We start from the raw sequence: 26,373 nt of genomic DNA on the forward strand, positions 1-26,373 counted from the left end.
GTCTTTTTGAGACAGGGTCTTCCTGTAGCCCCAGCTATCCTGGAACTCACTATATAGACCAGACTGGCCTCAAACTCATAAAGATCCGTCTGCCTCTGCCTCCCAAGTGCTGGGATTAAAGGCATGTGCCACCACGCTGGGCTAGTTTTTGCTTTGTCTTATGCTTCAAGCATGTATGTGGTAGACACAGTACATAGTAGGAATTTTTGTTTTGTTTTGAGACAGGGTCTCCTTGTAGTCCCAGCTGTCCTGGAACTCGCTATCTAAACCAGGCAGGCTTTGATCTCACAGAGATCCATCTGTCTTTGCCTCCTGATTGCTGAGATTAAAGATGTATGCTACCCCATACCTGACGATAGTGGGAATTTTTTAAATTACATTTTATTTATTTATTTGTGTGTATGTGCACACATGTGTGGAAGTTGGAGGACAACTTGAAACAGTTTGTTTTCTTTTTCCACCATGTAGGTCAGCAGATCCCCTGGAACTGAAGTTGCTGATGGTTATAAGCTGTTGTGTGGGTGCTGGAAACTAAATCCCAGTCCTCTGCAAGAACAGCCAATGCTCTTAACCACTGAGCCATCTCTCCAGCCCATTGCTAAGAATGATCCTCCATCCCTTCTAACATTGCTCCAAGAGTATAGGTTACAGCAAGGTTAAAAGTTAAAGAACTTACTTTTGTAAATTTGTAGGTTTAGGGAAAAGAGGAGGAGTGCTAGAAACTCAAGGTTATTCATCATTGTGTCCCTGAGTAAGCAGTCTATTTACTGTCCTGACAAGATGTCTTTTGGAATATACATACTGTCTTGGTGGGCCAGTGGCATCTGAAGTCTCAAGTCCTCTGCTTTTCTCCGCAGTAAAAGCAGATCAGTTCCCAGGAGCAGAGCCTCTTCCTCTTGCATGAGCTTGTCCTCATCATCATGATTTCCTGTCCTCTGTCCTGCCTTTGCTTTTCCATATGCTCAGTTTATCTTTCGTGCTTTTATTGTCATGTTTAACACATGCGTTATAATTGTATATTTCAATTATCAGTGCTTCAAAAACCAACTCTATAGAAATGAAGAGATGAGAAGTTCTTTTTAAGCATCTGTGTTTACCGTTTCTTTCATGAAGATCTAGGTTTCCATGTTTTTTATCCTTTTCCTTTAGTCTGAAGAGCTTCGTTTTAATGTCAATTACAGTGCAGGTCTCAGTTTTGGTGATACAATATTTTTATCTGAAATCTTTGTTAATCTTTAATTTTTGATGAATATATTTTTGTCATTTGCTGTACTTAGACTTTCTCTCTTCACTACAGGTACTAAACCAATAAATACTCAATCTTTGCTGCTAAGGGAAAATACAGGGATAGGTTTCTGTATGCCATTGGCCATAATATTTTCATTAATCAATCTTTACATAAACTTATGTTTCTATTTAAAAACACCTTATTTATTAAATATTATTGATTCATTACTGTTGAACTCCCAGGCAGCAGCACCATAATTCATGCATGAAGGAAACAGCCAACATTTCTGTAAGGTTCACAGCCTTGTAGTTAAGGACGCTAAGTAACTTGTTAACAGTATGGATTGTTTTCTAAATACCAACTTTTGTCAAATTTTAAGGCACTTTTCTTGGGGGCCTGCAGTTCCAGATAATGTAACTGCTTATCTCCTAGGTTGGTAAGGCTGTGCACATTCTTTTTATCCCTATTCTGTTTCTGCCTGGGTAGTTTCTATAGATCCTTTCTTTATGTTTATTTAATCAATAAATGCTTTCTTCTAAATTGTCCTTTCTGCTAGCCCACCAAATGATTTATTTTTAGTTAATGTAATTTTTACTTGTAGTATTTCTATATAGTTTCTTTTCTAGCCTATAATTATTGACTCCTTATGTCCATCCGTACATAGTAATAACAGCTATTTAAATTTCCATTGTGTGTGTGTGTTTGTACCATACCATTTGAGTGAAGGTCAGAGGAAAACTTGGAGTTGGTTTCTACCTCATTGGTTTCTAGAACTCAGATCCTCAGGCTTGGCCCTAAATTTCTTTTGTTTTGTTTTCTTTTGGTTGGTTTGAGGTGGGTCTCATTGTGTAGCATTGGCTGTCCTGGAGCTTGCTCTGTAGAACAGACTAGCCTCAAACTCACAGGGCTCCACCTGCCTTTCTCCTGGGTCTAAATTTTCATTTTAATATTTTGCTAGCCTAACATTGGTATGTTTATATTTGCTTTTTAAAAATTCATGGTCATATTTTCATGCCTCTATACATGTACAGTGGTTTTTGTACTGTACACCATGGAGTTATGATAGTTAATTTTGTCCTGCTACACAGTTCATTTGTGGGCAACTCATTCTGATTCTTTCAAGTTTTTATTTTAAAATTGGAGCCAGTCTATAGCAAGGATCTGCAGAATTTTTCCTTTTTTAAAAAAATACTATTTTTATTTTATGTGTATATTAGTCACTTTTCTGTTGCTGTGATAGAAAGACTGACCAAAGCAATTTATAGAAGGAAGAGTTTATTTGAGCTATTGGTTCCAGGGGAATTACAGTCCATCATGGCAGGGAGCATGGTGGCTGGAGCAGGAGCAGCAGAAGCTAAGCTCTCATATCATCACACAGGCACAGGAAGCAAGAGAGCGACTGGAGGGAGATCTGGCAAGGCTTAAGAACTTTCTAAGCCCATCCCCAGTGACATGCTTCTTCCAGGATAGCCACACCTTCTAAAACCTCCCAAAACAGCGCCACCATCTGGGGACAAAATGTCCAAATACTTGGAGCCTATGGGGGACATTTTCATTCAAACCATCACAGAGTGCTTTGCCTGCATGTATTTAAGTGCACGTGTGTTGTGCAATGCCCATGGAAATCAGAAGAGGGCATCAAATCCCCTGGAACTGGGGTTACAGATGGTTGTTAACTGCCATGTGGGTGCTGGGAATCAATCAAACCTAGGTCCTCTGTAAGAGCAGTCAGTGCTCTTAGCCGCTGAGTCATCTCTCCAGCCCCCAGAATTTTTCTTGATGAGCTAAATTGTAAATATTTTAGACTTGTGGACCTACAATCTCCCTCATTACTACTCTATCTTTACTGTACAGAAATAACTGTAGATAACACATGCATGAATGGGGAATGACTGTGTTCAAATATAAACTTGGTCTAAATTTGTATGCTTTGTGATTAAAGTAGCATTGGGGTATTTAAAAATAACACATAAAAAGAAAAAAATTAGATATATTTATGGAATAATGTGATGTTTTGATTTATATATATATTATGTAATGTTTAAATCAAGTTAAGTTTTCTAAAATGTGCCAGTTATATGTTTTGAGTATTTTTGGTGAGCTTTTCCTACTGGTCAAATTTTTTAGGTCAAATCTTCCAGCAGTATCTGACCACTACAGTATTAATTTAGCTGACAGATCTACCACAGGCTTTCACACTGGCACTGCACTACACCCGTTGTGTGGGTTTTGTGCTATGCATTCACAGTGTAGTATGCACAGAAAGTTTAAAGAGAGCCCCTATTTAAATTCAGGAGCCTATTTGGGATGCTTCCTTTGTATGCTCGCCTCTCCTGTAAAGTTCAGATGTGTGTAGCCTTCTCTACTTAGCAAGACTGTGATGTTCTTGGGTTCCTTCTCTTGGAGTTGTGAACCAGGTACTGCCTCAAGTGCTTTCTGGTTTCCCCTTTCTTAGGATTCATACCCCAGAGTGGCCTGTTGTCCAATATCTCAAGAAAGTTATTTTATATATGCCATGTTTACTTATGTTATTGTAGTCGCTTTCATAACTAGAAGCAGAAACTGTTCTATGGTTTTCAAGTGTCTTGTAATTAGATATGAATTTTTACTTACAGTTACGTTTTTGATAGGTCTTCAAAACGAGCATGTCAAAGAAAATGCTCAGTATTTGATTGTGTGGACGTTGGCAAGATTGCAGTACATTAAAAACTGAAATTTTATTTTTTAACCTTTTTTTTTTTTTTTTTTGAGACAGGGTTTCCCTGTAGCCCCATCTGGCCTGGAGCTCACTATGGAGACCAGGCTGGCCTCAGAGATCTGCCTGCCTCTGATTCCCATTAAGTGCTGAATTAAAATAGAGGTGTGTGCCACCATGTCCCTCCCTTATTTTTACATTTTAAAGTTTTTAAAAAAAATATTTATTATATTTATTTTATGTGTATGAGTGTATTGCCTGCATGTGTGTGAGTGCACCCGTGTTGTGCAGTGCCGCAGAGGCAGAAGAGGGCTTCGGATTCCCCTGAAACTGGAGTTAAGGGCTCCAGTTCGCAGCTGCCATGTGGGTGCTGGGAATCGAACTCGGGTCCTCTTCAAGAGCAGTCAGTGCTCTTAACCACTGAGCCATCTCTCCAGCCCTTATTTTTACATTTTAAAGTGATGTACTTAAAAAGATTAGTGGACTTCAATTTTGAGACTGATCCTTGTGTGAATATAGTAAATAACACCATAATATGTTGTACTAAAAAGCTGTAAACAAGTTTAGGTTTAGTTAAAGAAGTGAATCTAATGTTAGGACCCATGTGAGGAGTAATTATTTGGATACAGTTACTTTGTGGATGGTGCTTAGCTTTTGTAATTTTGTCATTCTAAGTACTGTTTCTGTTCATTTTTCTGGGGTTGTAAGGAAACAAACACTGATTATATTGACAGTTACATTACAATTTTGTAGCTTTGTCATTACTGTCATGTGTGGCTATGTGACTTTGAATAAATTACTCATTTCAGGTTTATTGGATGCTGGATTCAAATTTGCTGGAAGGGAAGCATAGATACCATAGGAAGAATTAGGTTTGGGCAGCACGCATGACCTAAGAGCTGGTATAACTTTGGACAGTTTGAGACCATAGGACCTTGTTTATCTTAAAGGCTTTAGATACCAAATGGGTAGATACCAACTGGGAGCTTTTAAATGTTTCTGAGCAAGAGCATATATAGAATTTCCTTTTTAGGAATATTAATGTGATAGTAGTAGAGTGGAAAGACTTAATGGGAAAGTTGTGACTTCTATTTAGCATATTTTAAACCTTAAGTTTTCATATGGGTATAACTGTATAATGGTATATATATGCTATTTATTCAAAGTAGAACAAATGAAGTTGATGTTTGTTTTTTTTTTTTTTCCTTTTGGTCTTTTTTAAGACAGGGTTTCCCTGTAGCCCCAGCTGGCCTGGAACTTGCTATGTAGACCAGGCTGGCCTCAAACTCAGAGATCCACCTGCCTCTACCTTCCAAGTGCTTGAGATTAAACTGGTTTGAATCCTGATCCTCTGGCCTAGGTCCTAGCTTTGTAATGTAGCACAAACTGGTTTCTTTTTTCTTTTCTCTTCCTTCAGTATTTTTAGATAGAACAATATGCTTATCTTAAAATGAAGGGATGATGTCCAGAAAAGCTAAGTAATACTTCACAGGGTTACACACATGTAATAGATCTTGGATTTGAACACACATTTCTATTTATGATCCATGCTTTCTTTAGTAGGAGACTGACAACCTGTTCTTGAAGGTCCAAGTGGTATTTTTTTCTTAAGAACATTTAGAAATATGATACTTAGTTTGATTAATCTTAGATGAATTCCTACTATACATAGAGGTGATTTTGTTTCTTTTTAAAAATTTAGTAATTATTTGAAATAGCAATTTTAAGCCATTTTTACTTGGCCCAAAGCCAGGACTATAGTTTTTCTATGTGTGAGAATCTAGCACTAGATAGAAACAAAGTACATCTTAAGAAACCTTTAAGTTTTTGGCATAATTTTAAATGTAGTTTGTTTTGTTTCTAGTGTTAACAGTAGTATATGTTCTTAGTTACTTCCCAAGTGGACTTGCTTCTGAATCAGTAACTTTTTTAAAAATTATTTTGCAATTTTAGGTATTTTTTTTAACTTAAAAAAAAACCTTTATTGAGAATTTCATACATGCATATAAGGTGTTTTGATCCAATCCATGCCCACACCCTAACTGCCTAGCCAATTCCTACCTCCTCTTCTTACTACACCATCCTCTGAAGGGGTTACCCAAATTGCCAATAGGGAATAGGGACGCAGACTGCTCTGGGTTCTTCCTTGCTGAACAGGGATGCAGGGTGAGGCAATTAATTGGGGTACCCTGTCAGTGGGTCTATCTAAAAGACTCCCAAGTTGCATAAGTCTTAACTGTAGGGAGAAAAGGTCCTTGACTGGTGAATAGGGTATGTGAAGGAGAAGTAAAGGCAAGAATAGTTAGCATTACAAGCTCTAGACAGGGAACCAGAAAAAAGAATAGGGCAAATTTCAAATGTTCATATCAAAGTCCATTGGGATTTCTTGACAAGGGCTTCCAAAAGCATCCCTCTAATGGGTTCCTCTTCATTTTTCTTTTGTCTGCCAAGGCTGGACTCGAGAGTGATGGACTCAGGATTTGTTTTCAGGCACTTTGATAGCTGTTGGAGTGGCTAGAATCAGTGTTAGTTCCCTCTCAAAGGCTTCTAGATAGGGGGAGAAAACATATTTAGCCTTCATTTTAGAACAGTAGTGAGTTGTCTTCCTTAGCTACAGGTGGGCACTACAGTATTGCAGACCAAGATTTGAAGTCTTATATCTGAGTAACACTTTCTGCTGTTATACTAAGTGAAGTAACACAGACTCAGAAAAACAAAAGACCTATGTTCTCCCTCAGTTGTAGATCCTGGCACCAAATTCTTTTATATTCCATGTTCTTTTAATAAGATGATGCTGTACAGCAGTCTCCTGTGTGAAATAACTACTGTCATCATGACTTCAGCTGTGCCTGTTTGAAAAACATCATCACAACTGGGCTTGTTGACAGTTGTGCTTATTGATTAAAGGAGGGGCAAGCAGGGTCAGTGGACCTTCACCAGAGTATCCAGCCACTCTACCCAGCCAACTATATGTAATTTGGTCTCCTGGATTTGGGGAGGACTAAAGTGTATAATTTATGGAAGGCTAAGAAGAGAAGGCTTGATCCGTGCTGGGTAAAGACGTTCCAGTGTGCATACCCCCAGGTCACTCATACACCTCAGCGACCCCTCAGTCGTCACTGTAAGTAAGCTCAGTAAATTCATTGGTTCCCCAGGAAAACATTAATCAAACATTGGTTTGACACTAGAACCTTAAAAGGGGATAAGCATTGCTTAGTATCCCAGGAAAAGAATTCTCACAACAGATGGAAAATTTATTTGTTAATGTTGTTATGTCTCATAATTATTAAAAAAGAAAATGAGAATGTAAAAGATGTTAAAAGGATATGAGAATGGAGATATTTTCCAAAATAGAAAAAAAATGAGGAAGCCAATCAAGAGATGAAGGTCTGTGTAGGTTTGCTCTGATATATAAAGGATGAGACAAAAATAATATACACATAATCTTAAAATTTCTAAGGTAATAGTTTAGTCATCTAGTTTAAGGAACAAAATATATATCTAGTCAAGGTTTATCTGAGAATGTTTGTTTTTTTACCCAAGCTTTATCTACATAGCACATGGTAATTAAAAGTACCAAACTGGTGGAACTAACTAAACTAACCTTGGATATTTAACAGCCATACTTTGAGGCCTGTATTAATCCGGTAAGAGGGATTTAAAGGACAGTTTTTGTCCCTTGCCCTCCAAGGTCAACTAAGTTCCAGGGGACTGTGGAGCATCTTTCAAAATGCCCTGTAACTGTCATGAGTCACCTGTCCTCTTGTTCAGGGAGGCCATGGAGACCCCACGAGATGGACTTGAACCAGTGTCCAGTCTACAAAGAGAAGGGTCAACTCAGAGGAAATATTTCCTCCATGCTTCCAAGTGAAGCCAGCCATGTCGAGCAGGACCTTTGACTTATCTTCACATAGATAGAACTGGTAAAAGAAAGGAGCCAGAGGTTCCTCTAAAGCCCATGTGACCCGTGAGGAACAGATCCTCCAATGACCTGAAGTGTAAAAATAAATTGGTTTATTTGGGCCAACTGTGTGGTCTTAAACACCTAAAAGGAAAGTATAACCAAAGATTTAAATGATCAGTATATTTCTTTAAGAGTTCAAGGGATTACACTTTTCAGACATAGGCTTAAGTCCATATAAAATATTATTTAGACAATTATTTCTCATTGATGATTTTGTTTCTAAGCAGAAAGTGAATCAATCAGTGACTTCTATCTATACTGTCTAGATTAAAAAGGCACAATTTCATTAAGAATTGACCTTAATTTATTGCTTCATCTAAATGAATAATTTGCTTCTGCTTTTTTACCCCAAATCTGTTTTATACAGGTATACAATGCATTTTCTTGTATTTATTCATACTTGATTTATTTTTATTTTATGTGTATTAGTGTATGCTTTCTTGTATATAAGTGTACCCATGTCATGCAATGCCTGTGGAGGTCAGAAGAGGGCATTGGATCCCCTGGAACTGGAGTTAATGATGGATGGCTGTTAGCTACCATATGGCTGCTGGGATTCGAACCCAATTCTTCTGCAAGACCAGCCAGTGCAAGACCAGCCAGTGCTCTTAACCGCTGAGCCATCTCTCCAGCCCTATTTTTTTTAATTTTTAAAGAATATTTTATTATTTTTATTTTACATGTATGAGTGTATTGCCTGCATGTGTGTAAGTGCATGTGTGTTGTGCAGTGACCATGGCCGTCAGAAGAAGGCATTAGATCCCCTGGAACCGGAATTATAGAGGGTTGTTAACATTCATGTGGGTTACTGGGAATTGAACCCAGGTCCTCTGCAAAAGCAGTTAGTGCTCTTAGCTGCTGAGTCTTCTCTCCAGCTCCCTCAATGCATTTTCTTAGGAAACTGTTTTTCATTTTACAAATGAGGAATTGTGTAACTTAACTAATACCACAGTGATGGTTAAGCTTTGTCACCTTGACAGGATCTAGAATCACCTGGGAACAGATTCTTAATGAGAAATTGTCTATATTGTGTTGATCTGTGAGCATGTTTGTAGGGGACTCTCTTAAGTTAATTGGTGTGGGAAGACCCAGCCCAGTGTGGATGGTACCATTCCTTAGGTAGGGTTTCAGAACTCTGAATGGAGAAGGCCAGCAGAGTGCAGACGAGCATGCTTGCATGTGTTCATTTCTCTTCACCCTTGACTGTAGATGTGATGTGTGACTAGCTGCTTGCAGTTCCTTCTTTGATGATGGATTGCAACTGGAACTTATCCCCTAAGTTGCTTTTTTGTTGGGATATTTTATCACAGCAACAGAAATGAGGCTAGGACAATCACATTAGCAGGTCATCTTTTAAAATGTATAAGTGTTTCTGCATTGTAGAAAATCTAAGGCCTTGTCTAACTGGTTTTCATGAGTATTCTAGCCTATCGTTTAGGTTATAAGAGACACCTACTTTCTTACTGTTTCAGCCCCCACCCCCGACTTTTCTTTCTGGGTATATGTGTGAGACTAGTGGGTAGCTATGTTGTTGAGGCTGGTTTCGAACTCACGAATTGAAGTGATTCTTCCACATTAGGGTTCCTGGATAGGAATGCACTGCCATGCCTGGCTTATGCTTTTTAAAAATATTTCAATTTCCCCTAATCACTTCATCTAAGAATACTTTAAGTATGACATGGTACCCTGTGTGAATTTATCCACAATTTATTTGACATTGTCAAGTTAGCTGTCCTGTTTATCAAGAGGACTTGGAAGACAGGTCTATATTTATGATAAATACATATATCTCTTCTACTTTTACCTGCTTTAATCAGCCTTGTCTAGCTTGTACTTCTCAATAGAAGTTTCCAAATTTATTGGGTCCTCTTTGCTCAAGAAATGCTTTTTTGCTATCTGTCAGACTATTCCAAATTGTTTTCTGCGAGAGGCCTTTCTTTGGAATAAAACAGAAGATCTTTAGCTTTTCAAATCTTCAACTGCAGGTACAGAATGGCACCATACAAAGTTAACATACTAATATATGCTGAATTGTTTCCTGGGGCACATATGAAAAAAATGTAGAATGGGTACTTAAGAGACAGTTTTGAAGACTAAAAAGTCGTAAAATTCAAGGTGCCAGCAAGGTAGATTTTTATCTTGAGGCCTCCTCCTTTTACTTTGTGGCTTCTACTTCCCTGTGTGTATGTGCTTAATGACCTCTTGTGCTTGAGAGAGACTAGAGACTACATGCTTTCTGTTCTAGCTTCTGGTAAAGGGAGTAATCCCATTGGACCAGGGCCCCACTTTGATGACCTCATCTAAACCCTATTCGTGCATCTAATATAGGGGTTAAAGATATAACTTACGAATGTGGGTGGGGCACAGACATTCCTATATTTCACTTAAAGACTGGAGTTGGATTACCCAAGTCTCTCACTATTTGTGAATACTTACAAGTTGCTGTCTTTTCTGTTGAGTTTCTTTTCTTTTTTTTTCTTTTTGGATTTTTTTTTGAGACAGGGTGTCCCTGTAGCCCTGGCTGGCCTGGAACTCGCTATGTAGACCAGGCTGGCCTCTATCTCACAGAAATCTGCTTGCCTCTGCCTCCCAAGTGCTGGGATAAAAGGTGTGTGTGCCACCATACCCGGCTCTTTTTTCAAATTTTTAATTTAAGGGGGACTGTTACTGACAATAGGATGGGTAGTAAGTAAAGTGAATTCTTGAATATAAAGTACTCAGTAACTCTCAGGCAATGTTATTTTTTAAGAAAATAAGAAGTAACTAATGATAATTAGAGGGATTTGTATTTCTTTTGCCATCTGGACAACAGATAGGACCAATGTCTTCAGAGAGTAGTGCATAGTGACTGTTACATCTTTTTTTCTTTTAAGAATGCCAGAGAAAAATCCATGATTTACTCAGTGGTTTTTTTTTTTTTTTTTTTTTTTTTTTTTTTTTTTCACCCCTGTGGAACATATGCTAGTAACAAATACTTGTGAATTTTTATCATTTTGTCTTAAGTTTTGACTTGAGTAGGACAAGACAATTTACCTAGCTGCAAAATTTGAATAAAAGCTGTGGATGCATTATATTAAGTGAGAATACTGTGTGAAAAACCACTCTGACTAGTGAGTTTCTTCAGCATAAGCATACTGTATTGCCTCTTAAAAATGATAGGTTCTATGAATGGTGGAATAGCCTTTAGTCAACTTTATAACATATGTGATAATTTAACTATTTCTGATTTCCTTTCTACCTTAGCCTTTTCTCTAAAATTTTTGTTAATTCATTACAAACTGAGTCCTTGCTTGCTCCTCTTTAATCTCCTTCTACCCTGTCTTTCTTTCTGCTGAGGTCATATTCTGTTTGTTTTTCAGATGAGACCCTTTTTGCTCTTCCTGCTGCATCTGAGCCTGTGATACCCTCCTCTGCAGGCAAGTTCTCTCTGCCAGCCTTTTATCCTCTATATGTTCTAACTTTAACTCTAGTTGTATTAACTCTATACAGAATAATTTGGATTTACTGAAAACTAACATTGGTCCAAGAATGTCTTTCTACTGAAAAATGAAATTTCCATATTATATACTATGTCCATGGGAGAAGAGGGCAATTTGATTCACAATTGGACTATCTAAGGAATTCTTGGACCCTTAATTTACATTTACATGTTAACAATTCTTTTTCTTTAAATAGTTTACCTTTATTGCCAGAGGCCTTTCTGGAAAGGAATGCCATGCCTGATATTTAATAATCCAGCTCCCTTCTTTCTATGTAGTCATGCTCTTCTCAAGTTTTGTCTCCCTGATGAGTGAAAAATAGCTTTTTTTTTAGTTAGTAACATGAGATTTTTCTCAGATTTAATTTATGTCTTTGTATAACATGTAATTGTCTCTGAAACTGCATGTTATTTTTTTCTTCAGGTGCTTTCGATTAACAAATAATTACATATAGTTCATAGAGTACAATGTGATGTTTCAGTATTTCAACAACTTCGTTGTTGAATGGTCAAACCACGCTAATTAGTATATCAGTCATCATAGATGCTCTTTATTTCATTGTGATGAGAATATTTAAAATTCCCATTTTTGTCTATTTTGAAGTATATGATAGCTTATATAATAAGAAAATGTTTCTTATATAATAAAATGTTTTTTTGACAGTAGCTTCATAGTTTCAGTAATAATCTAAGTCTGCTTGTAGTTATTAACTGAATGCTATTAATATTTCACTTTAGTTAACATTAAGTCTTTACTAACACTATTTTATGAATCTGTCATAAAAACTTGCATTAACACTGAGAACACTGGCATTCTCTAATTTATCCTTTCTGTCCATGGCCACAGAAAAAATTATGGATTTGAAGGAGCAGCCAGGTAACACTGTTTCGTCTGGTCAAGAGGAATTCCCATCTGTCCTGCTTGAAACTGCTGCCTCTCTTCCTTCTCCTTCTTCTCCTCTCTCAACTGTTTCTTTTAAAGAACATGAATACCTTGGTAATTTATCAGCAGTATCACCCACAGAAGGAACACTTGAAGAAACTTTAAAGGAAGCTTCCAGAGAGTTCCTAGAGAGGGCAAAAAATCCATTTGTAGATAGAGATTTAGCAAAGTTTTCAAAATTAGAATACTCAGAAATGGCATCATCATTCAGTGGCTCTCCTAAAGCAGAATCTGCCGTATTAGTAGAAAACCCCAAGGAAGAAATGATTGTGGAGAAAGATGAAGAGGATTTAGTTAGCAGTGCAATCCTTCATAATCCACAAGAATCACCTGTGACCCTTTCTAAATTGGTCAAAGAAGAGGACAAAGTTATGTCTCCAGAAAAAACAAAGGACAGCTTTAATGAAATGGGAGGGGCAGTGGCAGCACCTATGAGGGAAGAATATGCAGACTTCAAGCCATTTGAGCAAGCATGGGAAGTGAAAGATACTTATAAGGGAGATAGTGATGTGTTGGGCACTAGAGGTAAGACAGAAAGCAAAGAGGGTAAGAAATGTCTGGAAGATAACGTTGAGCAAAAAAATCATGGAAGAGATAGTAGTGAAAGCAGTAATGATGATGCTTCTTTTCCCAGCACACCAGAACCCATGAAGGATGGCTCAAGAGCATATATCACTTGTGCTCCCTTCAACCCAGCAACCGAGAGCATTGCCACAAACACTTTTCCCTTGTTAGAAGATCATACTTCAGAAAATAAGACTGATGAAAAAAAAATAGAGGAACGGAAGGCCCAAATTGTGACGGAGAAGACTGGCGCCAAAACATCAAACCCTTTTCTTATGGCAACACAGGATTCTGAGGCAGATTATGTCACAACAGATAATTTATCAAAGGTGACCGAGGTGGTAATGGCAAATATGCCTGAAGGTCTAACTCCAGATTTAGTACAGGAAGCATGTGAAAGTGAATTGAATGAAGTTACGGGTACGAAGGTTGCTTATGAAACAAAAATGGATTTGGTCCAGGCATCAGAAGCTATGCAAGAATCACTTTACCCTGTGGCACAGCTTTGCCCATCATTTGAAGAGTCTGAAGCAACTCCTTCACCAGTTTTGCCTGACATTGTTATGGAAGCACCATTAAATTCTCTTCTTCCTAGTGCTGGTGCTTCTGTCGCACAGCCCAGCGTATCACCTTTAGAAGCACCGCCCTCTGTGAATTATGAGAGTAAAAAGTTTGAGCTTGAAAATCCCCCACCATATGAAGAAGCCATGAATGTATCACCGAAAATTTCAGGAATAAAGGAAGAAATTACAGAACCTGAAAGTATTAATGTATCTATTCAGGAAATAGAAGCTCCTTATATATCTATTGCATGTGATTTAATTAAAGGAACAAAACTCTCTACTGAACCAAGTCCAGATTTCTCTAATTATTCAGAAATAGCAAAATTTGAAAAGCCAGTGCCTGATCATTCTGAGCTAGTTGAGGATTCCTCACCTGATTCTGAACCAGTTGACTTGTTTAGTGATGATTCAATTCCTGAAGTTCCACAAAAGCAAGAAGAAGTTGTGATGCTTATGAAAGAAAATCTCACCGAAATATCTGAATCAGTAATAGAACACAAAAATAAGGAAAAACTTAGTGCTTTACCGCATGAGGTAGGAAAGCCATATTTAGAATCTTTTCAGCCCAATGTATATATCACAAAAGATGCTACACCTGAAGAAATTTCAACATTGGCCACAAAGGGGAAAATTCCTTTGCAGATGGAAGAGCTTAATGCTGCAATTTATTCAAATGATGACTTACTTACTTCTAAGGAAGAAAAAATAAAAGAAAGTGAAACATTTTCAGATTCATCTCCAATTGAGATTATAGATGAATATCCTACATTTGTCAGTTCTAAAACTGATTCTTCTCCTAAGTTAGCCAACGAATACACTGACCTAGAAGTGCCCAACAGAAGTGAAATTGCTAGTGCTCGTAGTGGAGCTGGGTCATTGCCTTGCTCAGAATTGCCCCATGACCTTTCTTTCAAGAATGTGTATCCTAAAGATGAAGTGTGTGTCTCAGATGAATTCTCTGAAGATAGGTCCAGTGTATCAAAGGTGTCCTTACTGCCTCCAGATGTTTCTGCTTTGGCACCTCAGACAGAAGCAGGCAGCATAGTTAAACCCAAAATACTTATGAAAGAAGTGGAGAAAAAACTTCCTTTTGATATAAAGAAAGAGGACAGATCACTATCAACTGTCTTTTCAGCAGAGCTGAGTAAAACTTCAGGTAATCAGTCCACACTGTTTCATGCAACTTTTTGACTTATGGAACACACAACATTTTATATTCTGTATTATAGTGTCTAATATACCACATTGATTAGAATTATTTTTCACTAGCTCAGTTAAAAGTTTTAGGTCTAGCCAGATATGGTGGTACATGTGTGTAAGCCTAGCACTTAAGAAACTGAGACAGGATTATTGTGAGGCCATGTCTCAAAAAACAAGGAAACAGCAGAAACTTTTAGTGCTTTTTCTACTTCTCTTTTGCTCACCACTCTTGCTCTTAGCTTTTCCATAGTTATTCATTAGTCATTTTTACATTGTACCATGGAACTAGCAAAAAAAATGAATACCATTGTCTTCCACAGTACATTTTTTTCTTCACTATTTCCTGATAACAGGACAAAGAGCAAAGAGATATTAAAACAATATTTTTCAGGTATGTTTATTTTTATCTTGAAAATGAGTTCATATTTAATTTATAAGGAATGACCATTTCTGTAACATGTTTTTAATATTTAAATATAGGATTCTTTCCTAGTGAGAGAGATAAGGCTAGGTATATTAAGTGTAGACATTTTTCAAAAGAGTAATGATTGAAGTATACTATTTTAAATCCTTCTGAAAAGCTCAAATTCTCACTTTACTTTTGATGCTACATTTCCCACACACCTGTTTGCATGAAGTGATTCACACATGTTCTTTTGCTTAGCACTCTATCAGCTGTGCTTCCTATTTATGCTCACATATTAGAGGTGTCTAGCACTGACTACCATCAGACCAGTTTAGAAATGATTTCTGTATTACAAGAGGAGATTTTGAATACTTAGATAATGAATTGAGCATGGAGATGTCTTGTTTGATGGATGTGAACATGAAGGATCTATGGTTGTCAAGTCCATATATGTATTAGCAGTAGAGAAGCTGAGGTGGGGACATGAGAAGATAAAGTGGGTTTGGGAGAAGATAATTCCTTTTGAATATGTTAGTATTGAGGTACTTATGACCTGATAACAGCAAATGATGTGACTGGGACTAGGATTGGGAGTAAAACATGTATACTACCTGTTGATAACAGTTTGAGAACATTAAGAAAAAATGTTAGCAAGCAGAAGAGAATGTGGAATTGAAGAAGGGATCCACCCCCACATCAGAAAGTCTCATCACAGGTTCTGATAGAATATCCAAAGAGGCTGGGATGAACTCCAGAATTTGAGTGAAGGAATTGGCAGAAGGAACACTGCTTTATAGTGAATCGAAAGGAAGTATGGGTGTTGATACGGCTAGATCTGAAATTTGAGGGAATTGTTTGATGTTAATATCTTCATTATTTTTTAAGATAGGGTCTCACTATGTAGCCCTGGCTGGACTGGAATACACTACGCAGATAGGGCTGGCTTCAAACTCATAGAGGTCTACCTGCCTCTGCCTCTGCCTCCTGAATGCTGGGATTAAAGATGTGCACCACCAGGACTAGCCTTTGATGCTAATGTTTAAGGCAGTAAGTTAGGTCATTTGCCGAAAATTGAGCTGAAACGTACTTGGGGGGAGTAAGCATGAAATATTTCTGGCTAGACAAACCAAGACAATTTGTTAATCGCTTGATCAGCCAGCGTGGTAGAATGACTCTCACTCAGGGTTTTGTTTATGCTAGGTAAGTGCTTTACTATTGAGCTGCACCCCAGCCCAATGACTTTCCTTTCAATATGCCAAATAGCCTGAATATGGGATCTGAGACGTCAAGTGGGTTGTTTTGATTTAAGGTGGTAGTTTTGCTACATGGATCCAGTGGAAGGACAGTGAGCCAAGTAAGTTAAGACTAACAAGAGTGGAATAGTTCGTAGCAGTTGAAATGATGAACTAGCATTCAGGTTGAGGAAGTGAATAGGAAGTTAATGGATTGGAGGAGAGTAGGTCCAATAAATTCTAGGTCCACATTAGATCTAACAACTCAAAATGTTAGATATAAAAAATGTGATGCCCAGAATGTTCTAAATTTAGAGTTTTAAAGTAAAAGCAGTTCAGGTTTATTATAAATGACAAAGATTTGGCCATAAGGAAAGTCTACAGTAGAGCTGGGTGAAGGTTATTAGAGGTAAGGTCAAGAAGGCTAAGAGGTTGGATATATTTCACATGTATTAAAGTCACATACAGTGGTGACAGGATTTCAGGTAGAGGTTAAGGAAAGAGACATGGGGCTAGGGAAATGACTCAGTAGATAAAGCACTTGCCCCTGTAAGCATGAGGACCACAGTTTGGATCCTCAGCACTAGCATGAAAGCTCGATGGGCATAGAGGCAAGCATAGTAGGTAAGGACAGTAAGGAAAGAGACTGACGTAGCCAAGGCCTCTTCCTGAAATGATAGTCTGGATGTGGAAGCAGCATTAGTTAGCAGAGAGTACTTGTCAGTCCCTGATTCCAGTTATGCAAAGTGTAGGAGATGAAGTAGCCTTCGTTTGAAGAAAGTACCATAGGGAAAAGCACGGTCAAGGAAGAGCCTTTGTGAAGGTGAGGTGAATTTGAGAATACTTTGTAAAGAAATGGAGGATTAGATGAGATGGCTCATAGTGGATGGAGGCATTTCAAGCAGCACATTAAAATGGCTTGGGAAGCAGCAATAGAAAGAAAGGCAAGTGTGAGAAACCCAGAGCAGCATGATAATGATAGTGAGGTAAAGACCAAGGAGGAGCAGGCATATGAGCCGAGTTGAAATACCATTGGAAGTCACCTATCTCCCGCACTACCTTCCAAACATCAGCTAGCTGTCCTGGCAGATGACGCTTTCAGGAATTTTAGTATTTTAGGGGCCTGTAGCCCATAGTTAAGAATTAAAAAGAATAAAGGGCATCAGTATCTTCGAAGGCTTGAGGAGGGCTGCTGAGAAAAGTGTATGTGAGGCTTGGGTCCTGTCTTTTAGGAACAGACCTTTTCTTTAAGAAAATAATTATTCATGAGTCTTTAGCTCAACGTTTTTTTGGAGTGTGTATGTGTAGTGTGCACATTTATGCCTGTTTGCATGTGTGTGATGCACACGTGTATGGAGTCTGAGGTTGTTGTCAGGACTCATCTATGATCTCTACCTTACATACTGAGGCAGGGTCTCACTGAAACTGGAGCTTGCAGTTAGGGCTGGTCTAGTTAACTCTGAGGATTCTGTTTCTGCCTCCCATACCCTGGGATTACAGGTGGACTACCAGACACACTTGGCCTTTTTGTGGGTTTGGGGGATTCAAACTCTGGTCCTCATGCTTATATGGGAAATGCTTTACCTATTGAGCCATCTATCTAGCCCCATTTTCAAAAAGATGACTTAAAAATGCATTTTTTAAGCCAATACAAAAATCATACATGTATTTAGGGTATAGTATGGTACTTTGATAAATACGCAATGATCAAACAAGGTAATTAGCATTTCCAAGTCCTTAAACATTAATTCTTACTATTTTTTTTTTCCATGAACTGTCATGTCCACTAAGTAGGGAATAGAATATTACTTGGATGTAACAAACATGTATATTCTATAAAAAATACACAGGGTTGGTATAATAAAAGCAGTGTGGGTGACATTTCTAGTCTTGCTGTTTTACTGACAATCTCTAGATACTGGATTCCTTTTCTCTAAAAGGATCCTCCAATCTCAGCCTTTTAAGTACTGAGATTATAGGCATGTACCACCACACCTGGCTAGAAGCAGTTTTAAAATTAACTTTACATAAATGTTTTTTACTTAATAATTTTTTAAAAAGCCTTGACTTACAGATTTATAATGCCTTTGGTACTTGTTTTCCTGTTTTCATTTAAAATACTATTGACATTCTAATTTTCAGTTTTTCATATACTTTAAAAATTAAATCACAAAGGTGTAAGTTAAAATACTTGCTCTGTTGTGTATAGGTGCTGTGGTTCTGGGTTTTAGGGATATCACTGTGTATGATGGCTGCAAGTAGAAGAGCACCAACACATGGTAGTGAGGGAAAGACATGGGCTGTTTGTTGGTATGTTAGAAATGGCTTCTCAGAGAGGTGGTTTTATTGATATTACATATGGCAAATGTGAGTCATATATACATAGGCACATACACATATATGTACAGACATTTTATATATAAAGTTTTCCAGACCCTGCTTTGATGGATATTATAGTTGTAATCTAAATTTACTAAAATTGGATCTAGTGGCTCATCTTGTAATCCAGCACTAGGAAGAGGGAGGAGGATCATAAGTTCAAAGTCATCTTGGCTACAAAGTGAGTTTGAGACCAGTCTGTTCTTTGAGACAAAATTTTCTTCCTGAATCCAGAACTCACATTTTTGTCTAGGCAAGCATCCAGGGAGCTCCAGCAGTCTTACTGTCTCTGCCCTCCATAGTGCTGGTATTATAGGCACACATAAGGTTACATAGGTGCTGGGATTCAAACTCAGGTCCTCGTAGTTGCTCTGCCAGTGCTTTTAACCACTCAACCATTTCTCCAACCCTAAAATAGTTTTAAAATGCTTTCTTCATATCATATCACTGAAACCAGGGTGGCATATGTATTCTTGGCATAGCCAAGAATGACCATGAACTTCCTGATTCCATGATCCTCCTGCTTCTGCCTCCTGAATACTGCGATTACAGGTATTCAGTACTACCTTTTGCTTTATGCAGTGCTGGGGACCCAACTCAAGGCTTCATGCATTCTAGGTAAGCACTACCACCTGAGCTATTGTACATGATACTGTGTTTAATAAGTACATTTTCATGTAAGTACATAATATGTATTGATTGTATTCTGACCGTATTCCTTTACTCTCCCTATCTTCCTCCTCCCCTCTCCATTGGTGCCCTTTATCATCCTCTATACAGTTTATCTTCTACTTTCATGTATACATACATAATTAAAAAATATATTTTATTATTTTTATTTTATGTGTATGAGTATATTGCCTGCTTAATTTTATGTATATAAACTCTAAGAACCATAAATGAGAGAAAAGTCTTTTGAGACTAACTTAATTTGCTTAACATGATCATCTCTGATTGTATCCATTTTCCTTCAGACAACAACTTTATTCTTTATGGCTTTAAAAAAATTTCTATTGTGTACATGTACCCCCTTTTCTCTATCCATTCTTCTTTTAAGACACTTAGGTAGTTTCCATAACAGCTATTGTGAATAGTACTGCAATCAATATTGATGTGAAAGTGTATCTGTGATATGTAGACTTGGGGTCCTTTGGGTAAATAAATAGATAGGAGTGATAACAGCCGAGTCACGTCTGGTAGAGTTATTTTCATCTTTTTGAGGAACATTCATACTAATTTCCATTGTGGCTGGATTAGTTTTTATTTCCACCAGCAATCTATAAGGGTTTCCTGTAGTCCATATCCTTGCCAGCATTTTTTTTTTAAAGACAGGGTCTCACTATAGAGACCAGGCTAGCCTTCATCTCATAGAGACCCACCAGCCTCTGTCTCCTGAGTGCTGGAATTAAAGGTGCGCACCACGTGCCTGGCATATGTTTTCTTTAAAAAATTTTTCTCATTATTGCATTTATTTTATGTGCGCGTGTATTCCTTTGTGCAGTGCTGTGTGTATGGAGGGCAGAGGACAACTAGGGGCAGTCAGTTCTCTCCATCTGTTTGTCTTGAGGGGTCAATCAGGCTGTTATTTGCTTTCTCAATGATTACTGTTTTGACTAGGGTAAGATGGAATCTCCATGTAATTTTAATTTATGTTTCTCTGACTAGAGAGGTTAAACATTTTTTCATGTGTTTATTGGCCATTGTGTTCTATGTTTGGAGAACTGTTCATTACTTCACTTATTGATTAGGTTGTTTAGGTTTTTGACTTCGTAGATGCTAGGTATTCTGTCAGATGTAGAACAGATTTTTCTCCATTCTGTAAGCTGTCTCTTTAGTCTTTCCTTTTCTGTACAGAAGCTTTTCAATTTCATGAGGTCCCATTTTTCAGTTAGTGTTATTTCTTGAACTGGAGTGCTATTCAGAAAGCTTTTGTCTGTGCCTATGTCTACTTTTTCTTCTAACAGTTTGAGTTTCAGATCTTATATTAAGGTCTTTGATCCATCTGTTTGAATATTTTGCGTGCATGTATGTAAGTGTACCACATGCCCCCGGCAGAGGCCCAAAGATGGTGTCGGATCCCCTGGAACTGGAGTTATGAATGGGAACTGAACCTTAGTCATCTGCAAGAGCAGTTAGTGCTTTTTTTTTTCTTTCTTTTTTGATATTTTATGTGTGTGTTGCCCACATTGTATGTAAGTGCACCATATGTGTGTCATGCAGTGCTTGCAAAGAGGGTGTCAGATTCTCTGGCCCTGGAGTTGATTCCTATACCCCAGGGATAGGAGTCCAGTTTTGTACATGTGGATATGCAGTTTTCCCAGTACTGTTTGTTGGAGAGGCTGTCTTTTCTCCATGTAATCAGGTGAGTGTAGTTGCATAGGTTTATAATGGGCCTTTTGTTCTATTCTACTGATTTCTACATGTTTTTTTTTTGTGTGTGTGTGTGTGCCAGTACCATTATTTTGTTAAAATTACTCTGTAGTATAACTTGAAATCAGATTTGGTGATATCCCCAGCACTATTATATTTTCTCAGGATCGCTTTGCTGTTTGATGGTCTTCTGTGCTTCCATGTGAATGTTAAGGTTGCCTTTTCTGTTTCTAAGAATGTCATTGGAGGTTTGATGGAGATTGCATTGTCTGTAGATGACTTTTGGTAGCATAGCCATTTCATATTAATTCTGCCTAGCCATGAGCATGGGTTGCCTTTCTGTCTTCTAATGTCTTCAAGTCAGTGTCTTAAAAGTTTTCCTGACAGAGATCTTTCACTTCCTTGGTTAGATTTATTCCAAGGTTGAAGCAATTGTGAAGGGGATTGTTTCCCTTTCTTTGTCAGCATGCTTATCATTAGTGTCAATGCAAAAGCACATTCTCACCTCAAAGAGGATAAGAGATAAGTCTATTCTGAATCCAAATATGAGTGACCATGACCATGGAACACAGATTCGGGTTACCCCAAATTCCATGTTCCAATGTGGAAGCAGTTTCGTGAAGTTTTTATAGTGACAGAATAAAGAAAAGTCATAAATCAAGACATTTTTCAAATATATTGGTGAAAATAGTAAAAGAAATCTCAGCTATAGGCCCATGCTATCTGATGACATTCAGCTTGGTTGATGGAAGGTACTAACCTGCTAAGTTAATTCATTCCAAAAAGTTTTATCGCTTAGTCACAGGCAGTTAAGTCAGAAGCAGAGGTTGGCAAGGAATGGCTATTTAGGGACTAAAGATGCCCCTAGATAAATGGTAATTAAGCTCTCGACCTGCAGCATTTCAGATAGTCACTGAAGTTCTAATCAGTTGATCAGCCTTGCAGAAAGTTCAGTTTCAAGATGCAGGTCCTTTCTGGGAACTTTCATTCACATTGATAGATAAGAAGGCTACTGATTTCTTAATGTTAATTTTGTATTCTGCCTCTTTTTAGAAAGTATTTATTAGATTAAGAGTTCTCTGCTGGGATCTTTAGGGGCTCTTATGTATATCACATCATCTGTAAATAAGGATACTTCACCTTCTCCCTTTCCTATTTGTAAACCTTTTATTTCCTTCTCTATTTAATGTTACAGCTAAGACGTCAAACACTGTATCACATAGTCCTAACATTTATTGACCATTTGTGTTTTGGTTTTTGTGAATTGCTTGTTCAACCCTTTGCCCATTTTTAAATTTAGGTGTTCATCTTTTTCTTTTTTTAACGTGTTCATCTTTTAAATGATTTTGTGATATGTATCTATATTACGAATATATGATGCAAACTCTTATGATAAAATTTTCACGCAGTTTTCTAAAGATTTTGATGTTGTTTGACATTTCAGTGAACACTAACTTTTCACAAAAGAAACTCTGTTTCTTTTTATTCCTCATCATTTCATTCTTACTTAATTTTGCTATATTTATAATTGTTCAGGTTCTGGCTAGCAAATTCTCTTGTGCTTTTGCTAGCAGAATTGTTTTGAATTCCCATCATATTCTGATCTAGTTTCCTAGTGTCAGGCAACTGTCCTATTGAGGTGCTAGAAGATTGGAGATAGTCTTTGCTCTGTAAGGCAATTGAATGCAGACTGGGTGTTGGTGCCATCTAGTGTTGATAGAAAACCAGGCCTATGGAATTAACCATATAGAATAAATTCAGTTGGTCACAAAAATTTTTGTGAGTTGTAATCTAGTTCACACTTACCAATGATTTTAAAAATGAATTTATAAACAATTTTGACATTTTGTACAGAATTAAATGTTTTAATCATGTCATTATAAGCATATGTAGATTCTCCCAAACCTATGTACTTTAATGAAAACCTAAATGTAGATTTGTTCACAGCCTCATGACTTGTGAATTTAGAAATGCTGTGAACATAGAAATAACTGTGTATGTCAGTATTCTTATTGAATAGTATCACTTTCAATTTGTCTAGATTTTAATATTCATTTTAGTAAAATTGTTATGTGAATTGATAATGGACTTAAATACTCATTCTTTTTCCCTCCCATTTTTAAAAGCATTCATTTTTCTAGATTGAAGGCTGTTCTCCATTTCTGAAGATTCAGCCTAGCAGTGTTGAAGTTCTGCTTTTTAGTCCATAGAGGGCATTAGATTACAGCATATGGTAGGACTTATAATTGTTAATACCTCTCAGTACTGAAACAAGTAATATTGTACTTTTGTGTAGCAAGAATTTTGAAATAAGTTTAAGACTACTGTGTAGCTGTCATTGTTTTCTATATTAACAAAAGATTCTGGCTCTATGTAGTTAGTAGATATCATTATTGTAGCTACCCCAAACAGTATACAAGTGGCATTTTCAATGCAAATGGCTGCTCTCCTCCCCCACTTGTTTATTATTCCTGTGTGCCTCTAAGAATTGTAAAGAAAACAAAGCAAAGCAAAGATTTCAGGTTTTACTGACTTCAAAAGTAGAAGAAATGAAAAAAGAGAAATATCTTCTGAGAGCTGGATGAGGTAGGCATATGGCTTAGCCTTACTGCTGTCTAAGACACAGCTCTCTGCTGTTCTAATCCTTCCAAGTGGATACAAGATTAAAAAAAAAAAAAACACGCCCACACATGGAATTTCTGAAAGGTTTTATTTTTTTTAAGCCCATTTGGAATGTTTTTACTTATTAGGAACTGATTATTATTAATAATAATTTCCCTTCTTAGTAAAGTATACACAGTAAGAAACAAGTGTTTTGGAGTTGTGAGAAGAGAAACATTCAAAGTAGGTAATTTTTTAGCCTAGCACTTTATTTTATTTTATTTTATTGTGTGAGTGTATTGCCTGCATGTGAATAAGTGTACCCAAGTTGTGCAACCAAGAAGGTCAGAAGAGGTTGTTGGATTTCCCTGGAACTGGAGATACAGACGATTGCTAGCCACCATGTGGGTGCTGGGAATCAAATCCAGGTCCTCTGCAAGAGCAGCCAGTGCTCTTAACTGCTGAGCCATCTCTCCAGCCCCAGAACCTAGCACTTTTTTGAAAGGGTACGGTATGCCTGAAGGTTTTTGGTTTATTTGCTTGCATTATACACAATGAGTATTCTGTGGCTCCTCCTCTAGGAGCCTTCCCAAAGCCATCAAAGTATCTTTCGCAAGTTGGGGTGTGTGTGCTCTATTTGAGAATTATTCTTAAAATAAATTTTCATTGGGGGCTGGACAGATGGCTCAGTGGTTAAGAACACTGGTTGTTCTTGCAGGAGACCCGGGTTTGAATCCCAGTGCCCACATGGCAGCTAACAACTGCCCGTAACTCCAGTTCCAGGGGATCCGACAGCCTCTTCTGTCTTCCACAGGCATTGCACGACACAGGTGCACTTACCTATACACAGGCAACACACACACATAAAATAAAAATAAAAAAAATAAATTTTCATTTAAAAAATTGGTATTTTAACTGATGAAGATGAAGTTTAATGTGAAAATATAACCCCATATAGTCATACATTCAGAAGTTTTGCCTGTTGATTTTTCAGAGTAAAGTATTTTGCTTCACTAACATGAAATAACCGCCATTTAAAAACTTCTGTACAAATGACAGAAATGTCAGTTGATGTCCATGAGTTTTCCCTGTAAGCATAAATTTTAGTTACTAAAATTAAAGTATTAAATATCATTCTACACAGTTGTTACTAAATTTAAAGACTTCTATTTTGTTTTTTAAATATTTTATTTTTGTTTTATGTGTTCGAGTATATTGCCTGCATGTATGTGAGTGCACCCATGTTGTGCAATGCTGTGGAGGTCAGAAGAGGGTTCGGATTCCCCTGGAACTGGAGTTAAGGACGGCTCTCAGCCGCCATGTGGGTGCTGGGAATCAAACCCAGGTCCTCTGCAAGAGCAGTCAGTGCTCTTAACCACTGAGCCGTCTCTCCAGCCCCTATTTTGTTTTTTTAAACAATCCGCTTAGAGCACTAAAATGTTCTCATGAGTATGTATTATTACATATACATGTTCTTTCCACTTAAATTAGTGGCTGAATGTGATTACACACACCTTTAACCCCAGGATTTGGGAGGCAAGAGCAGATGGGTCTCTGAGATTGAGGCTAGCCTGGTCTACATAATGAGTTCCAGGCCAGCGGGGGCGGGGAGGGGGGAGAACCCACCAAATTCTGAAACAAATGAGATACCAAAAGATTTGAGTTGTATAAATACTAAATGCCTTGATTTTAGGAAATCTGTAATTTGAAGACGGTGAAGTGTTTATTCTCCTGTGGAGTATTTATTGGCCTTCTGGTATTTGCTTTTGGTTTTGGTGGTACTGAGATTGGAACCCAAAGCCTTGAGCCTCTAGGTTACACTGCACTGCATTCCTTATCTCTGGCTGTCAGTTTTAAGGAGCTCATTAAAAAAAAGCACCACCTTAGAAGTGTTTTGTGTTTACTCAGTAGTTTGGGGTGTCAAACTGTTGTGTGAAGAGGTCACACATTTTTGTCCTTGCTATGATTTGGTGGCAGTGTTCTCAAAGTAATCACATTGTGCAAGGATTCAGTGAGTGAATGTTTAAGTTAAATATTACCTCTTGAACTGGAAATCCTGTACTCTTAAAATGACTTTATTTTATTTGTAATTGAGGCAAGAGAAACAGATAAGGAAAAAATGAATCATTGGTATTCTCTCCATTTAAGGATTTTGCAAGGTTTTGCAGCCCACAGACTCACAGCAAGTTTCAAGTGTCTATTTCACTGTAGCTATAAGATACATGTACCTTTATGTATAATTATATAAATTATATTTCTTCATGCCATATACTTGAAAATAACTTAGCTGATTGATTTGCCACTGTATTTCCTTTTCTGCTTAGGTGATGTTAGTATTGGATAAACCAGTTGTGGAACATGAGTAAAGACATAATTCTGCTCTGGAATGAATGTTACTTTAATGAAGTTGAAAAAAATGGAGTACTATAAATATTTGTTTTTATGTCCATCATAAGGCAAATGATATAATTAGCACATGAATATTTTCTCCCCAAGCTAAAAATCTATTAATAGTGTCTGCAGTGGTAGGTAATGAATATTTATTGAAAGATTGAATTGGAGCAGGTGAAGTGTCTGGATTTCCATAGTTGTAAAGGAGAAAATAAGGGCTTAGAAAGCTTAGATTGCTGGGACTGAAGATTTTCTTCTACTGAAGTAATATATTTAATAAACGTAAATAACCAGGTTGTTTTTTTTCTGCTCATACCCTTCAGCATGGAAAATGCAGTGTTTTAAGCCTTAATAAATCT

General features: G+C 37.4%; 1 protein-coding gene across 5 annotated transcripts in view; it reads left to right on the forward strand.

The window, feature by feature from the left end:
- Nucleotides 1–26,373, forward strand: part of Rtn4 (reticulon 4) — a 66,052-nt gene that overhangs the window by 9,307 nt on the left and 30,372 nt on the right. For 2 of the 5 annotated variants that reach the window (XR_003847772.1, XM_029558631.1), the window contains exons 2-3: nt 11,247–11,303; nt 12,213–14,591. The exons of 1 other annotated variant lie outside the window; for it this stretch is intronic. Coding sequence is in view for 1 of the 4 variants with exons in the window: in XM_029558631.1 (XP_029414491.1) it covers nt 11,247–11,303; nt 12,213–14,591 (2,436 nt within the window). In the remaining 3 variants the exon portion in view is untranslated. Of the gene's footprint in view, nt 1–11,246; nt 11,304–12,212; nt 14,592–26,373 lie in introns of those variants that run through there. 2 more of the 5 variants (XR_003847773.1, XR_003847776.1) reach the window with 2 other exon arrangements.

Source organism: Nannospalax galili, unplaced genomic scaffold, assembly GCF_000622305.1.
Source record: "Nannospalax galili isolate Female #2095 unplaced genomic scaffold, S.galili_v1.0 scaffold286, whole genome shotgun sequence".
Taxonomy (NCBI): domain Eukaryota; kingdom Metazoa; phylum Chordata; class Mammalia; order Rodentia; family Spalacidae; genus Nannospalax; species Nannospalax galili.